Below are 18,708 nucleotides of genomic sequence, written 5' to 3' on the forward strand. Positions count from 1 at the left end.
TGACTTAAACGGCCCTTGTACGTTCAGCCATACACTGAATCTTGATGTTCAGGAGATTTTAGGAACTGCTTTCAAAGACTTATCTTTTAACAGTTGAATCAAATACACTTGCGTGTATTTTGATTGTTTTAAAGGTCCTCGCCCCACCGCCCCCACACTGTTGTTAGGTGACGACAATTTTAAATAGATCCTGTTTTGTGTGCAGACAGTTTTTGAGAGAGAGAGAAAAAATAAATCAAATCTAACATCCAAATCTGACTTTTAGCTGTATGTAATGCTGGTGACATGAGTATCAATCAAATAAAATTTTAACTGTAAAAAATTATTATAGTTGTGAAAAATTTTAAATTGAATAACTTAAATTGTAAAATGTTTAAATTATAATTGTAAAAACTGTCAAATGAAATTTTATATGTAAAGCTGTGAACACAAGTAAAATAAAAAAAACTAACTGTAAAATTGAAAAAAGTAAAATCATTAATCATATATAATCATTTTTTATGTACATAAAAAAGGTACATTAATTTTAAAATAACTAATTCTAAACATGGTAAAATAAAAATGTAACTGTATGTAATGTGAACACAAGTAATAAATTTACTAAAATTATAAAATAAGTAATTCTAAAAAAATATTTTAACTTCATGTAATCCTGTGAACAAGATGAATAAAAATCTAATAAAATTTTAACAGTAAAATCGTACAATTATTTAAAATACAATTTTAACCATTACTGTATGTAATGCTTTAAATACTGTGAATACTAATCAAAATAACTAAAATTGTAAAAATCTAAAACTAATTGTAAAATAAAAATGTACATTTAACTGTATGTAATGCTGTGAACTTGAGTAACAATCAAATAATTAAATTTGACAAAAACTGCGTTTATAAATACTTACTTTTATAATATTTTATTGTCCTACTACAAAATTAAGACCTGAGCACGTTTGCTCCTGAAACAGTAAAAAGACACCGAATGAGGTCATTTGATTCGTCTAGAAGCTTTATTGGTGCTTGTTTTACATTTCACAATGCATTCCACAGATGTTCACCACGACCGCATGAAGAATCATTCACAATTACTTGCATAACAAACAATGTGTTAAGTCATGTTACATAACGCTGCAGCTTTAAGTATTGGGTCCACAAATAACTTTTTTTTTTTCTTTTTTTAGTATTTCTCTTTTTTAATAAGTCAAATGTCTTGTAAACGTTTCTCGTTCTTTCCTTTCCGTTCCGGAGATTTTTCAATAAACAAGCTGAAGTGATAAAGTGAAACGAGGCGTCTCGGTAATAATAATGACGACGGTGTGTATGCTCTTATCTCTTAGTATGAGTCTAATTCGCATAGAAATACTCAGAAGCTGCTTTTATGAAGTGCTAATGGAGCGACTTGAGAGTCACTGAGGGAAGAGGGAGCGGGAGAGATGATGTTTTTATGTCAGAGGTTTCTACACAGTTTATCAAGAAAACAGTACAATTACAGGAACACTAAATCATACTTTAAAAAAACAAAAAACAACAAAAAAAAACAACAGATACCATAGATATCTTCAAACGGTACCGTTAAAGTCTCCCTCGTTTAAAAAAAAAAAAAAAAAAAAAAAAGAGAAGAATGAACCGATTTAACTCTGAAACACGTCAGGACCTACTGTAGATGCCGAGGACAAAAACGCAGAAAATGGAATACTATAATCGCTCTGTCAAGAAACACGAGTCTTGTCTCATTACGTCACGTCATATACCAGTCAGCGTGTCAAGATAAATAAGTAGTGGCTCGAAAGAAAAAAAAAAAAGTGTTTACAACTTCATTCATTGTAGCGACTGGTTATGAAGAGAGAGAGAGAGAGAGAGAAAAAAGAGAGAGGCAGAAAGGAGAACGAGCAGGATTTCCGCTGGGCGAGACGGCTTGTGTAGTGGAGAGATTTGTGAAAAATAAGAGACTGGAACAGAGCACGGGAAAAACGCGAGCCTCTGAACCGAACGTTGTGGTGTTTTGCTTTGCTGTTGTTTTGTTTTTTCACTCCGCCTTCTTCTTCGCTCCTGGGATTTTCGCCTGGACCCTGTGAAACAAAGCGAGAAGACAACGTCGTGTTTAGAGATGTGTTTTAATTGATACACTACAGTACTAGATTATCTGATCTTAACTCGGTAATTACGACCTGTTAATTACAGGAAAATAACCATTAAAGAATAAAGTTGATTATTTTAAAATAACTGCACGTCCTGTACAGCGGGTCGCCTCCAACCACCGGGACGTAGATGATTTGGGACGGGGCCACACGGAAAGAATTAAAAATAGATTTTTTAAATGTTATTTCCATTTGATTGACTATCACAGTATTCATTTTGAATAAAAAACAAATCAAAAAATAAAAATAAAAAAGATCAAATCATCCTTTCGTCTGAATGTGTATTCACACTTCTTTCTGTATCGGTTCTGATGACTGATTAAATTAAAGCTAATGTTACAGCACTGTGAAAATGAAAAAAAAAAAAAATAATAAATTGTATATTTGCCACACTTAAATGAATCAGATGATCGAACTAATTTCTATAATTACACAGACAACCAGAGTAAAAACAAAATGTAGTTTTTACATGATTTCATTTATTTAAATCATTTAAGTAAAAAAAAAAAAAAAAAAAAACCTGCCTGCGTGAAAATGTAATTAAGGTTTTTGGCGGCCGGACTTAAATCCGATTGAGGTCAAGACTGATTGTTATAAAAAACCCAACGATATGACTGAATTAAATCCATGAAGGGAGTGAATACTTTTTCACAGCACCATCCAAGCTAACTCTGGCTTAAAACACTACGATGACGTTCTGGGTTTAAAAAAAAATCTAAATGGAGTGTCTCGAGATTGCCACAAAAGCACTGTAATAAAAAAAAATTATAATTTTTTAAAATTGTCGCCTTTGTGGAGCAGGATTTTCTGCAACAATAAACAGTATATTTATTATCCTGGCCTGGCGCAGAAAAAAAAAAGTTTGGAGATGCCTGCTGTACAGCATTTCATAAACTCCTATTTTAATCACAATCTCACTTACTTCTCAACAACATCCTTGACCTGGTTCCTCACCAGCGAGATGTAATGGTCGATCTGTTCCTAAATGACAAAAAAAAAAAAAAAAAAAAAGATAAAACATTAAAAACTGTCCCCCACATCCGAATTAAGAGACTTCAGTCATCATTAAAAATGACTTCCTATCATGAAACATCACGGCTAAAGCACAGACACTGCAAACTCCTTCCATTCACCAAAAACAAAAACAAAACTCCAGGCTTCAGAGATCTTTAATCTATTTATATTGTGTGTGTGTGTTTGTGTGTGTGTGATTATATAAATAACTAGTAGTTGTAACAGATGTGTGACAGAGACACACAGTAACACTGACCTGGTGTTTCTCGTACACTACTGGGCAGGTGAACATGGCAACCAGACCTGAGAAAACAAAAACAAACACCTCAGATATAAAGAGAATTACACTTATCACACCAGGTTCCTGATCTCTCTCTCTAATACCCCTTTACCCACCAGGGATAGTTTGGATCTTGCATTCTGCTTGCATTTTTTTCCCACTAGGATTTATTATTTTATTTTTTTGCATCGCTGGGAAAATAATTCAGTGTGATTAAAACGCTGCAGAAAGGATCAGGGTCAGTAAAGGAGCGGATGAGACTTACCCATAATGAGAAGAGTGAGTCCGTTGAACAAGGCACCGACGTACGTCAGGATCCACATGAGCACAGCAAACTGCAGAGGAGAGAGAGAGAGAAAAAAAAGACAAACACACACACCACAGATAATTAATCAAAAACCTAATAATGATGGACAATTAACAGATCATCAGGCACAGAAACAAATCAAATCTTAAATATTTAATCCAGAATGATTCATACAAACTTGATTTTTTAAACATTATTTTTTCTATTTATACATTTGCATTTAAGGTTTTTAAATATTGCAGATTTTATCCACAAATACACTGATAAAGACACTTATATATATAAAATGTATACATCAAATCTGCCATATTTCTGCTTTCTATCCTTTTTAGACTTTTATCTTCATATCCACTTTTTGACTTTTGTTTTGGGTTTTTTTCACAGCAAATTAGGAAATAAAATCTTTCACATCTATATATTTTTTTCTTTTTCATTTTTGGATATTAATTTTTCTTTATTCCCAACTACATTACTTTTAAACATATTTAAATTGCCCTACATATTTTTCTTATATGCCATGATGTTACAGTGATAACCCTTTACTTCACATAGTGATGATGCCTCAAATTGTTTTTCTAAAGATCATTATTAGGGCCCAAGGACTATGACATCAGCACGATGAGGTCACGACTATTACATTATCGCCAATGCTATGATGGTGCTGATGTCTAAAAGTGCCAATGTCATTGTGTGTAAAGGGGCGCTCTGGTTCTTCTACAGGTTAACATTATTTTTAGGGCCCAAGCACTATGACATCACCTCTATGTCATCAGGTCCCTTTTATTCTTCTGATATTTAGCATCCTCAAAAAGTCATGAAATCTGCTGCCTGAGAGTCTGACGTGAGAGATTTTGCCTCATGGCTCATACACACTTGCATGTATACATGTGAAACCTGGTACACATTTAGATCTCAATGAGCCGAACAACTTTTGCACTGCATGTCCTGGACTCAACTCAACAGGAAGTCAGTTAATTTGGGTTGTGTGCAAAACACACCCGATGGCTTTTGATAAACTCCTCCTAGGATTGTAGAGGGACTGTGAAGGGATTTCTGGTTCAGCCGTGACGACGCCCTAAATGCACGCCTAAAAAATGGTTAATAACTTCTGGTGTGACATTATATTGTGTAAAATGACAATTATTATTAAAATGAAATGTTTTTTGCAGGTCTTAACATAAAATTGCCCCTTTTCTAAAATTATGTCATACAGGTATTGGTACGTTCCCTTTAAATGCCCACTGTCCCCACTGTCTGACTCATCTTTTCTTTTATTAACCTAAAAAAAAGAAAAAACAAAAAAAAAAAAAGTGTGATGATTCTCAAAAGCCTTACCTTCAGGGAATCGACGAGGTCCTCAACCAGGAAGAGGCGGCGCAGCTCCTTGATGGCGGTGTTGATCCGGCCGAGCGCGATGTCGCTGTATTTGCGGACGACTTCCTCGGGCAGACACACGTCCTGCTCCAGATACAGCCTGCAAACACACACACACACACGATAGGGGTTACAGATGTCTTATCAGGCTGCAAGCCTTTGAGGAATGATTTCTAACGACAATCCTTTTGCTTTTACCATAAACTAAAGAAAATCCATCCTGGAAACTTTGTGATGTGTTTCAGGCTTTGAAATGTTTAACAAGAAATCATGGTTAATTATTTTACTGAGGAGGTGATGATTTAGATCACAGTGCACTTTCCCAGGATACTGCAATCTGTTTTACACTAAAACATCTTTTTTTTTAAGTATTATAGAAGAAATTTACTTTAAACTACAGAAAGCTAACCAATTTCTATTGTAGAAAAATAAATAGAAATGCTGCATTTAAATACAAACAAAATAAAATGAAAATATATATTTACTAATCGAATTATCGATAAATTAACGGATCAATTAATCAATTAAACCATAAATAAGAAATATTTAAGTGTGAATTACTTAAAGTACCACTCATGATTTTATGTATGTATTAAAATTAATATTAATATTTTTTTAAAAGTTACACTTAAAAAAAAAAAAAAAAAAAATTAATATGCAAAAGAAAATATTTAAGAATCAATCATTCTATTTACTAAACAAAAATTTTTAAAAATCCTGAGTAATACTTTATGTAATTCATATGCAAATATATTTTATTAAAGGGGTCATACATGCACTATTTTAAGCTGTTTGGACTGAACTGTGTGTTAGGAGAGTGCGTACACAACCACTCTACGATGATAAAGAGCCGCCCAGTGGTTTTCTTTTCATTTATTACAAAAACATGCCCCTTCTGAAATCAGGCCAATCACAAATGCCTGTCGATGTGACGCCACACCGACAGAGGACGCTCCTACACAAGTTGATTGACACTGGTGTTTTAGCAAAGACCCGCCCCAAATGAGAAGAAGCTGTCGGCCATTGTTTTTCGCCGCTGGAGCAAAATGTTGCCTAAGCGAGTGTTGTGTACAGTTGTTGGGTGTAATAGCGAACACAGCAGTCGTCATTCACTTCCTAGGGTTAGTGACCTAGGGTACCTACCTAGGGTTAGGTATCTGAGCCACTGAGGACGCAGTGGCTGAATTTAGTTTTTAAAGCTAACGTCCCCGCTGATTTACCTAAATGCGTTTATTTTTGCGATAATCATTTTTCACCAGACTGCTTTATAAACGCGGGTCAATATAAAGCAGGTTTTACTAGGAAGCTGCTCCTGAAAATCGGATCTGTACTAACGCTTCGTGTTCCTGCTTCATCTTCACCAGGCTCGGTGAGTGTGATTCCTTTTTCTATGACTCTTTGCAGATCGCCTTTTCTAATAATCACGATGGATGCGGAGTGTAAGTTAACTTATACTCTCATAGAACATGGTTATGGCTTCTTCTCTATGTATATCCGTCTCTATATAATCCCTAATCGCCCGTTTATAATAAACAATGCATTAAGGTGATTGTCTAGTTGCAAACTGTGTACGTAGTCGGAAAACTATATTATGCTTACCTTTGTTACGTTAGATGGTTTATAACGATGTCTGTCGAAGATTAAGAAGTCATGTAAACACATCAGTAAACACATCGCGTCCGTATCTCTCTCGGTAAGCTTCTCCGCTTTTTTTTGTTGTTGCTCGCGGCAGCGTAACAGCCCGTTAATTCATGCCCATGCAGTGATGAGAAAGACAAATCGAGTCGATGCATGTCCATTCTTTTAATTTTTGCGTTGTCAGGCGATGTTACAAACTTCCGCGTAGGTTCCGTACTTTAATCAAACCAAAAACGACTGAAGAAAACAGGCTCGGGCTCCATATTCCATAGTTTTCCAGTTTGGACTGCATTACCCACAAAGCACTGCGTTGTGGCCAATGCTTTGTGGGTAATGCAGTCCAAAGCATTGCCCGCACTGGACTACACTTCTGTGGCTATACCCCACGTGTCACGCCCCACAGAACTGGGGGGGGGGGGGGGGGGGACGGGCTCAGCAGAGGTCATGAGCATTTAAATTAGCATGTACTAAAACAGGTTGCTGAGAACAGAGCTAGTTTTTACCAGGTAAAAGTAGAGTTTTTTTACACAATCCTTTTGAATTTTTAATTAACGTATAATACAAACCTTTCATTAGGACCCTAAAGATCATATTAACATTTAATGAAAAATATGATGTGTAGGACCTTTAAAATTAACATTAACAATTTTAAAAGTTACACTACAGGGAAATTTAATTCAAAACCTGAAAAGTTTTACTGTATATAAAAAAAAAGGGGGAAAAAAAAAAAGTCTTCAGTGATGGTGAGACGATCCCATCATTATTATTCCCTTGTTGACCTCTAAAAGCTTGATTTTTTTTTTAAGGCCCCAAGCACTATGACATCATCCCTATGACATCATAGAGTTTAAAGGCTCTCTTGTTTTTAATTTCTCAGCACAATAACGATCTGTCAGAAATGTGCGCGGTTCTCCTGAGCCGAAGTTCTCCGCTCAGTGTCACACACTTACTTGAACGGGTGTCCTTCATCGCTCTTCTGGATGGCCTGCAGCACGCCCTTGTATATCCTGAAGCTGATGGTGACGGAGAGGAGCGCCAGGGCCACGTACGACAGCACGCTGATGATGCTGCACGCGCTGAGCGACAGCAGGAGCAGGAGGCTCGCTCCGAACACGATGCCCGAGTTCTTTAAGTCGCGCCAGTACAGCAGCTCCACCACTGCAGGCACACACACACACGGAGTTAAAACCATACATCAGTAAAACACACTTTTTTTTTAACGCTGGGTCAAACTTGAGCAGAGATGATGTGTAGTCTAAATAATGAGCTAAATGAGAATGATATGACAAGAAATGTGATGGAATAAATAGGAACAAAAATTCATTCTGATTGAAACAGACTGTAGAATGTGTGTATTATATTATATTACATATATAAATTCTTACATCCAAATCTAATCGCTCAGTTCTCTTTACAAATAAACAGACATGAACAGGGATGAGGATTAAAATTAAAGGGACTATGGCTGGGGGAGGGGAGATTAAAGCAAAGCTACTTGAGCAACAGCTTGTTTACACCCTTTATAAAAATACAGAGACAGGCAAAAAAAAAATTCAGGAAAATTATATTTTATATTAATATGATAATCTTAACAACACTGTATTAATAAAACACACCATACTATTTTTCTTCTCCTGAAGTGTGTGTATATTTTTTTAACTGACTCTGTATTAGTTGATTGCAGTTGATGGTCTTACTTTGAAGGCGTGGCCAAGGTGTTAATGTGTGGCTTCATGAACATCATATTAAGTGAGGTGTGGCTTCATTCTGGCCAGGGGGCGTGGCCTTTTCGGTCATTCATTTCAATTCGACTCGAATTTATTTATATTGAGTTTTTAACAAAGTTGTGTAAAGTATAATGACTCAAAATATTTTCACCACTCGACAAGATCTTGGGTACAGAGCTAAAATAAATAAATTGAAAAATTAAGAAAGCTTTTTTTGTTCCCTTCTCTTAGTTCAATTTTATAAAAAAAATGCACCCTCATAGATTATTTTGTGTAATGTAGTTGCTTGTAAAAAATACATAAGTAGTAAAGGGAAAAAAGAGCTTTTTTTTCCCACCGTATTAAAAACTATATGTAATTATATAAATAAAGTGAAAAAAAAAAAAAAAGACATCTGGACCAAACACACAGAAATGCCAATGCAATACAAATTCCTAAAAAAACAAGAAAAAAAAAAAGGGGGGGGGGGGGACCCCACTGCTTATAACAGAAAGGCACAAGAACACCCTTTGCCACACAGCCGGTTGCATATGGGGCTCAGCAGACACAGACTTCAAAATGTGTTGCCCCGTCCTCCAAATTCTCCAGATCTCAATCTGACCAAACATAAAACGCACCAGACAGAAGGACACACAGGATTCTTGTGGAGTCATACCCCCGAGGGGTCAGAGCTGCCCCCATGATATAAGGGAACTCAAGACAACACTATTTATAAAGCATACTTCTGTACAAGCTATTCATGATCAACGTGAAGCGTGATGCCACGAAAATTTTAGGCTGAACACGGCCACGCCCAAAGCAGGTGAAAATATAACACGTTTCAGCTTTCGGGAAAAACAAACAAACAAACAAATAAATAATTAAATATAAATGAATGAATATCCACAGTCACAGGATGTATCGGGTCTCTGTACAAGCTTCAGCAGTCTGTAAATAACCGAGCAGGCGGAGCGAGGGCTACGTTTTGGACTCCAGGCGCGTCTCTGAGGTGTAACTTCTCCTCTGACCTCGATAGGCTTGAAAACCAGATCGGTGTAAACCTGACTTGGGCCTGAACAAATATTGAGACCATAATGTGTCAGGTTGTGTGTGATGTAATCTTCTCTTCTGATAGTAGGTCAGAAACATGCTCAAAAACACACACACACACTGCACCAACCCCTCCAACGATTCTATCGATCGACACACAGCCCCAAACAAACGAGCGAAGAGTTTTTGATCGCAGCATTCAGACGACATGGGTCACACTAGACGGGTTACACGTCCACATTTAGACATGAAAGAAGGTTTATTTTTTGACCTGCTAACTCTAAGACGTGTTTATCGCCGAGGTAAATCGGAGCTGGCTTTGGCTGGGAGTTTATAACTCGACAAAAATCACATGATGTCTTGTAACAAGGCAGAAACACAAAACATCTGTGTGAGATCTGCACAGATAAAGAATTGCCGTGGATTTAACACTGACAGCTGGATAGAAATTAACACGCGCACACTTTTGATATTTTAAAAATATTTATTTTTTAAATAGATTTTTCCTGTATTTCACCTAAAGCTGCAAATTTTGTTAATAACCAACAATCAACTGTTAATTAACTATACATTTACTATGCATTTGTTCCTTTATCCTATTTTTATCCAAAAAAAAGTGCAACCTCTTGTGGTACAAAAGGGAACACATAAAACAATCTAAAAAGAAATATTAATGACAACATTGATAATTAACACAGAGTCAGCAAAACCTTTACAAACACTTTTTTCAAATAAATATTATATTGGTATAATCCTAATATTATATTATCATAATATCATCACATCAATAAATAAGGTATAGCAATAAACTTAGCATTAAATATTTATAAGTATAATTTTTTTTTTCTCTGAAGTGTGTAAAAACATTTTTGGCTGATTGTGTTAATGATTTAGCTCAGGTTAATGAATACAAAAACTCACTGATTAACAATAAAATATTAAAATCCCTTATATTTTTTAGTGATTTCACTATGAGAAACACTGATATTTTGAAGTCTGTAATAAACGGCGAGTACACAAATATTTTAAATGCGTCTGTACAACATGTGATGTGAATTACACTGCGTTTAATCCAACACATGCAAGTTATTATTATAATATTATTTATAATTACCAGGGACCACCAGATACCATATTGGGATCCCTAGGATTCGATTCAATTTATATTGCGTTTTTTTCTTTTTTTAAGTATCACGATTTTATATATCAGATTTTATTTTTTTTCCCCTTCTTTTCAATTCTGAACAAAGTGAACAAAATAGTTTGCTCCCACCACACACAGAATGTTGTACTTCGGAAAAAAAAAACTTAAACTGGAGGATTATACAGGAACTGCAGCATTTTACCACTTTGAATTCTTATCGTATAAATAAAAAAACATCATAAACAACGATGGTGATTTTTATTTATTTTTTTTTACATTTACTTGTACATTTTTTATTAACAATAAAGAGAACATATTTTACGTTTATCATGACGTGTTATCTGGTTTGTAGTCATAACTCGGCGACGCCAGTCCTTGCTGTGAGTACAGGAGCGAAAATCTAATCTTAGTTAGCTATCAGTTTGACCCTTAGACGAATTTTATTTATTTTTTTATTAAAGTAAAAGGTGTGTCAGGTAAGATAAGGTATCAAACAGGAAATCAGGGGACATTTAAACTATTTATCTGCGTTCTCAAGTCATGTTTACGAAGCTCCACCCCCTTTGAAACAAGTTACAACAATTATGATGTGTGTCTGGACATTAACACACGCCTTCTGGACCAGAAATCTTTTTTTTTTTTTTTCTCAGAAAAGGATTTCAACAACCAACCCTTTAACACAGTTTACGCCTAAAACCTTTATACTCCTCATAATTTATCGTGATTTACGTCTTGTCCAGGTTATCTTGAATGTTAAAAATGTCATGTTAAAAGGTATGACGTACAGTACAGCCTCTCCCAAACGCCTCCAGAACTTTCTAGCAACTTTATTTGACTGGGTCTGAAATAAAAATAAATTAATTTAAAAAATATATACCGACTGGAACACAAAAATACAAAAATTAACAGGTTTGAACAAAATACCTTTGTCCATTCTACAGTAAGTCCCCTACATGTGAACATTCAAGTTATGAACTTTCGAAGAAATGGATATGCGTACTGCTGCGAAGCGGCAAACAATAATGACAGAAGTGAAAATAATTAGGATTAGGCGAAAAGACTGCAGATATCGCTCGACCTTTTAACATCAATCATTCAAACCATCGTTACTATTCTAAAGAACGCTGCACTGTATTGCAATATAATGTGTATAACCGATTGTGTTTAGACAAAGCTTAATGGACTATCAAACAAATTGGGCTCTCGATTTTCCTACGCTCGGTTATGTAAATACAGTCGTGTTCAGTAACAGGATGCGATTAATTTCCTGAACAGCAGCAACAACAACCACCATGTGAACACTTTGTTGAATTTATCTTGCTGCTCGGTCTCCTGTGAATGGCTACGTGTGTATTTAACTTCATGCTGTGTGAGTGCACTCTTAAACATGGAATATTGTACCATCAAAAACAATATGTAGGGTAGACCAGAATTAGTTGATTTTTAGCTAGATCAGCCTGAGCCTATAAACGATTCTTTAACGAGTGCAAAAGCCTTAGAGTGCTGCAACAGAAACGCGTCCTTATAGTGTTACTTTTTTTTTATTTGCGTGTTTAAAGCATCTGATCTGCCTTTTTCTCTGAACTCGGCGAGTGGATTAGTCACTCGGCCCGTGCTCACCCACTGTTGAGTTTTGAGACTTTGGAGGCGTCTGAGGAGGTAAAACATCACTGTTTCTTTATAATCCTACACATACATTTTTACTCATCTTGTGTGGTAGTAAAAAAAAAAAAGCTAAATTTTTATAAATAATAATTATGGTGGATGACAGATGCGTGCTGCTGCTCAGTTAAATATTAATCTCTTGTGTTTGAAATTGGTTTAAATGCTGCAGGTTCTAACTGAATTTAACTTTAAAAAAAAAACTTACAAAGAACAGGCTATATTTAAATACTCATTAAACTTTTAAAATTGAGTAAAAAAAAAATTATGAATAAATAAAATAATTTATATAAACATATCCATAATCCATTATATTAATGGATAAAATTATATGTTAGCTTAGATAATTAAGGCATTGAAACGAATTAATAAAATTAATGAAATAAATGAGTTAAAGCATAGAAAAAAAAATGTTAAAAAGCATTAAAGCTGTAATCAGGGTGATGTCAGGTGTGTTCATGTTCATAGACACCTGACAATCTGGAATATTCCATCATCTCGCGCGCGCACACACCCCTGAACACTGACAGCACTGAGGGGACAGTAAGCTCTTGTACCCCCTCCACCCCCCCAACTCCAATAGGATTGCCTACATATGGTTAAGCGCTGACCGGCCTGCACGCGCTATAAATAGCACGCGCGACAGCACGCCCCCTACCCCCGCCGCACCGGAGCTCGCGCTATGACCGCGCAATGTCACCGCTTACTTATTTATTACTTTAATGTATTATTAAATCAATCATCCAGGACGTCGCCTCGCCTCCACAGATATACACACGTGTGTGTGTGTGTGTGTATAACGGTGATCACCGCTACACACTTGCTGCTGTCATTGCAACATGGACGACAGACACGCGCAGCGCGCGACCTCCTCGCGCCGCCAAGCAAAATTAAACCGAACAACCGAAAACTACATTAGGTATATATATTTTTAAAAATCCTTAAGAAACCACTTTAAAACATTAATTTTAAAAAGGCCAATAAAATGAAGAGGGTAAAAAAAAATAAATAAAAAAACAGACTGAGTAAATATGAAGCACTGACCCTGCTTGGCGTCCATCTTGCGCCGCCCGCAACCAACGCAACAGAGCGAGCGCGTGCACGCGGCGCGCACACGCTTCCTGCTGCTCGCCCCCGCCTCCGCCCCCCGGCGCGCGTTCACGTGATCAGAACACACAAAAGCTCGTTTTTCTCTCACACACACACGGGAAAAGATAGAAGATTTTTTTATTGACTAAATAAATGAATTCTGCTTCTAAGGTGGGTTTATTTATTTTATTTTTTTTAGGAATTGTAACTACCACACACACACACACACTTGACAATTATTTATAAATAAATATCTATATGAATTCAGCTTATATTTCACCTTAAAACAATAAACACTTAATGTATAATGGTTCTAATGACTAAATGTTAAATCAATTTGTTCAAAACAAATCCTCTTAAAGTCAATGTAGTAAAGATTGACATGGACCATACATTGTTCTCAAAGTTTACATTACGTGTGTAAAAATGTATGTTAAAATGAAGAGAGAATAATAAATAAAGTCACTTTAGCAAATACCACGTGTTGTATATAAACACTGAAATGACTTAAAGGCTGGTCTTTGGCAAGACGCTAATGAATATTAACGGTATGCAAATACAACAGTCACATGACAAGGTGTCAAAAACAAACAAAATGTCCGAAATCCAAACAAGTGAAGATTATGCTTGGCAAATTCCAGAAAAAAAGCTTGTTTTCCCCCCCTGCGAGTGGGCTCCATGTCTGTCAAAGAAAATCATAATGAGGAGCCAGGTCACATGATCTCAGTGCCACAGAAAGGAGGTTGGGCCTGATTAGTATACTAAAAGTACAGGCTGCACAAACATTAAAAAAAATAAATTATAGACATGTGCAAGGCCAGAACAATAACGATATCACTTTTCATTCTCATAAATATTCTTCTTTTCTCTTTATTTATATAAAGAACATAAAAATGTATAGTCTGAATCAATCTTTAAAAAAAAAGTATTTAGTTTTAGCAAACAAAGTATTTAGCAAATAAACAGACCTTTTAAAAATCTGTTCCAGAGAATGATGGGGGGGGAAAAAGGATGCGTCAACTCTATATTGCACAATCCTGATTTTCATATACTGTATATATTTATTTAAACATTAATTTGTTGTGTGTAGTAGATCACTTCTTTTGCTGTCAGGGCTACCAGCACAAGTATATTTCAGATCTGTGGGAAACACATTATCTATATAATTAATAGACAGATTTTGTCTGTACATTGCTCAGAACTCGCTCTTTCAACGTTAACTTTACATTTCATACATTGGAGGACACGAAACCTGTCTCGATAACAGTGCTAAAGTGATAAGTGAACTTTACCGTGCTAATATGTATTCAAAAAGCAGGGAGAAATAACCTGCTGCAATTTTATTAATTTTTTGTTGAACCCAGACACTTTCTAAAGCAGTATTTACCTTCACTGATTTAATCAATCAAAAAAAAAATTTAATTTCAAAAATCTGGCTTTTTAGATTTTCGAAAAACAAAAGAGACACTCAATCAGGCAGGTTTGTAAGTAAACTGACTAAGCGGTTTCTCAAGCCTTAATCAGATCAGATTAGTCGATCAGAGCGCGAGTTTCTACTGAGTCACATGACATAGCACTTACACCCCCCTCCTAGACATGCACTCCTTCCTATCAATGTGACACTTTTAACTCGGAGCTATTAACGATCAATCTTTAACATTTAGAATTTAGCTGATAAAAAAATGAAATCAGTCAATAATACTGGTTTTGCATGATATTTCTCCTGGTGCACATATCTGTTCACCACAAGAGGCAACGCGCAATACTGAACATGAAGAAAAATTTAAATAAAACTCAAATTGAGGTGAAAGAAAAATAAATGTATGTGGTCATCATAAGTCATTAACAAATAATAGATTATTTGCTCAATCTTTGCCGTCTGGATAATAGTAGCAGTCGATAATATTTGTTTTGCATGTCTGTTTACCACAAGAGGGCGCACCTGCCGTTCAGGCAGTATGCGTTATTGGACATGAATAAACATTAAAAACTCAGTCAGGAAATAATAAAAAGTTCCTATTAAGTATTAATGATTAATCGATTACTTGTTCAATTATCAGTTACAGGAAATTTTATATCCTACTTTGAGCAAAACATACATGCATTAGCTAGGTAAATCACGCTAACTGAAGTCCCAGGCTTTGTGCTTGGCTCGCATTTCACACTCGGTGAACATTTAGCTAATCGTAAATGAGATGATTTTTGTAGCCAATTATATTTGTCGTGTACAGCAGCACGACAAATATAATTGTCAAATCTCAGTGGGGACGTATGAATGAATCTGTGAGGAGCGTTAATGTAAAAGTGCCGTGCGTCCCATATTACAACACTGTGTCCAATCGATCAAACAGGTGCTGGAGTAGACTAGAAGATCCGGCTGCTTTTTCACTTTCTGGAAGAAATCTTGCTGATAGGGAAGTCTTTAATCTCCAAGAAGGAATGAAACGCAACAAGACTAAACACACAAAAGGAAATGAAATGAGAAAATTATCCTGTGATAAAGAGTCGGTCATTTCCTCTGAGGACGACGAAGAAAAAGCAGGGACATGACTGGAAATAAACTCAGAGGAGCATCAGGGAACAAAACGTTGCAACCCCGTAAGCTGAAAGCGTCATTTATAAATTATATCCGTATGTAAATTCATTTTAAAGAAACTTTAAATCACCCACAGGTTGATTTCTACACCTTTCTGTTATAAATCTTATAGTATGACTAATCTGAAACATCTCACACGTGGTATAAAATAATCTGATGCTCCAGTTTACTTCCTTTTTCGCCACACCCTGACTAGAGGAGTCTTCTAATCATAAAGTGCAGTTTGATACAGATCCTCAGTAAAAGAACCAAAGGTAAAAACGGTGCAAATAGCGTTTACATAAATGCTAACAAAGTATAAAACTTTATTTTTTTTTCTCCCCCATTTTTATGTAAAGTATGGAAATAGATCACGAGTACAACATAAAACTTACACAGCTTTTAAAAGAAATCATCGACACCCCATTACTTGGTTAACTTTTTAAACAAGTCACTTAAGTGTAAAGCTTTCATTAAATGGTTCGGAAGATCCCAGGTTCAAACCCCACAACCACCAAGTTGCCACTGTTGGGCCCTTGAGCAAGGCCCTTAACCCTTAACTGCTCAGATGTGTAATGAGATAGAAATGTAAGTCGCTCTGGATAAGAGCGTCTGCCAAATGCCTAAATGTAAATGTAAATGAAACCATTTTGTTCTTGTTACACCAGACTCCCCCCCCCCCCCCCCTCCACAGTGAGTAATTTACAGAAAGTCTGCAATCAGCTTACAATCATTGTGCAACTGATTATAGACACCTTTAACCAAGTTACCTAACTGTTAGTTGCACCGAACTTCAGCCTAAACGCACAGTTCGTCACCTTTGGTACACTTCCCTGGCCACGAGCTTCAGTTCTGGACACATTCATGCACTGCTTTCCGACAATAAGAATTATTACATCTCAAGACAGCGAATTTAGGGGAGAAAGAAATGTTTTTTACATTAGGGGCCTCAGGATCGCTTCCGAGAACACTTTACCCAACCCAAACTTTTTACCTAACCTGGTTCACGTTGATCAGTTTGAATCCGACATGGAAGCAATCGTACCCGAGGACGGAAGTAGATCCATATGCGATACAGTAAAGTGCAAAGATGATCTTCCTCATTCTCTTCTTCTCTGGTGCTTAATAGCGGCTCACAAACTTAACAGATGCGCAAACCACCACCTCCTGTATCAGAGGGTGGAACTACACATCAGTCACGAGAGAACGGAGAACAGTAAGTAACATGAATGTTGCCCGGGAGGAAGTTTGGAGTAGGGCTGAAACAATTCAAGAAACTCAAGTAATTCGAGAACAAAAAAAATTATTAAGGCAAAATCTTCTACCTCAAGCTTCTTTTAATTAATTTTAAAAACTTGCGTTATGTTCTTATGCAATTATTTGTTTTGCATGACACAGCGCGCTCCCGGATGCAAGCCCCCAGTAAACACAGACGAAGAAGAAGCGCTTACGTCACTCGCAAAGCGGAAGGAGACGCAGGCAGTTAGCTGTGTATTGATTTAATGAAGCGTTCTGTTGCGGACTGCAAAATGGAGCGATAAAAATATCAGAAGAGAACTTTTAGTTCTAAAAGTTAAATTGCACAACTTAGTTTTTGTATAATTATTTATTTTAGTGTATGTTTTAGGTTTTTTGATAGTCATTTGAAATACGTTTTTTTTAGTTGTTGCATCTGAGAAAAGGCTTTAAAATAAGAATGTATGGCACTGTAATGCACTTAATTCATCTCAGTCAACTTTAAGCTATTTCTTCTATTGTGAATAATGACAATGTTTATTTTCTGATGAACTGCTGTATGCATTTAAAAAATTAAAGTAGATTTTTCCAAAAAGAAAACCAATTAATCTTCGTTTCTCTTATATATTTTACATTTCTGTTTAATTAAGCAAAAGTACATTTTATCCGATGAATAGATTAAATTTTTGGTAGAATACTCGATTACTAAAATATTAGATAGCTACAGCTCTAGTTTGGAGCGATGGTTCCCGGGCTCAATACAAATCAAATCAATTCCATGAACGCACTAAAATTATAATTTCTAAAAAGCTTTGCTTCAAAACTGTTAAAATGATTTCTTGTGCTCCTTCCTTTGTGTACAAGTAGGTAATTAGTGTCTACAATCATTAACCAAACCCTCCAGCAAACTCTTTAAGGAAAAACAGGAGTTAGCAGGAGCCTTTGATGTTTTTTTTAACAAACCTGTTCTTCTCTGCGAGCACTTAGGGCTTATATTTTTTCACGACATATCAAGCAGATTGAAAATTAAACCAAACTTGACCCAAGTGCGTGACTGGCAAGTCAGGAATGTAAGACTGTTTGGGAACGGTCAACCTGCCACCATGTGTGGGTTTTGTTTTTTTCTTCCCCTCTCCTGGTTGTCCTTTTAAACTTTAATGTCCAACCCTCAGGTGTTTTTTTTTTTTTTTTAGTTACTCATTTTAAATCAACAACAAAAATAAATCCCCACTTTTTAGTATAATTCACATGATTGTTTACAGTTACATTCTGGCGGACGAGCTTTAACCCGATGTACTGCCAGCTCCTAAAAATAGCCTTAAGCCCTACAAGACTTTTTGCCAATTACATAACCCTGAACACGACCCGTCCCTTAGAGCGAGTGACCAATTATAGTCCGTCAGGTGTGCGCAGCAAAAACTGTATGCGACCGGAGGAAACGGCGAACGTGGCTCGCGAGTAAATTAATCTCATTTCACGAATTCCGTCGCCTTCTTAA

At 36.1% G+C, this 18,708-nt stretch overlaps 1 protein-coding gene across 5 annotated transcripts in view; it reads right to left on the bottom strand.

Annotated features, from left to right (window-relative positions):
* Nucleotides 1-988: 988 nt before the first annotated feature.
* rtn4b (reticulon 4b) overlaps nucleotides 989-18,708 on the bottom strand; it is a 28,113-nt gene continuing 10,393 nt past the window's right edge. For 4 of the 5 annotated variants that reach the window (XM_053479657.1, XM_053479658.1, XM_053479659.1 and 1 more), the window contains 6 exons: nucleotides 7,699-7,906; nucleotides 5,072-5,210; nucleotides 3,695-3,764; nucleotides 3,406-3,452; nucleotides 3,058-3,116; nucleotides 989-2,066 (listed from right to left, as the gene is read on the bottom strand). In XM_053479657.1, the coding sequence (XP_053335632.1) occupies nucleotides 2,024-2,066; nucleotides 3,058-3,116; nucleotides 3,406-3,452; nucleotides 3,695-3,764; nucleotides 5,072-5,210; nucleotides 7,699-7,906 (566 nt within the window). In that variant the 3' untranslated portion in view covers nucleotides 989-2,023. Of the gene's footprint in view, nucleotides 2,067-3,057; nucleotides 3,117-3,405; nucleotides 3,453-3,694; nucleotides 3,765-5,071; nucleotides 5,211-7,698; nucleotides 7,907-13,354; nucleotides 13,486-18,708 lie in introns of those variants that run through there. The other variant, XM_053479662.1, reaches the window with a different exon arrangement.

Source organism: Clarias gariepinus, chromosome 20 (genome assembly GCF_024256425.1).
Source record: "Clarias gariepinus isolate MV-2021 ecotype Netherlands chromosome 20, CGAR_prim_01v2, whole genome shotgun sequence".
NCBI lineage: Eukaryota > Metazoa > Chordata > Actinopteri > Siluriformes > Clariidae > Clarias > Clarias gariepinus.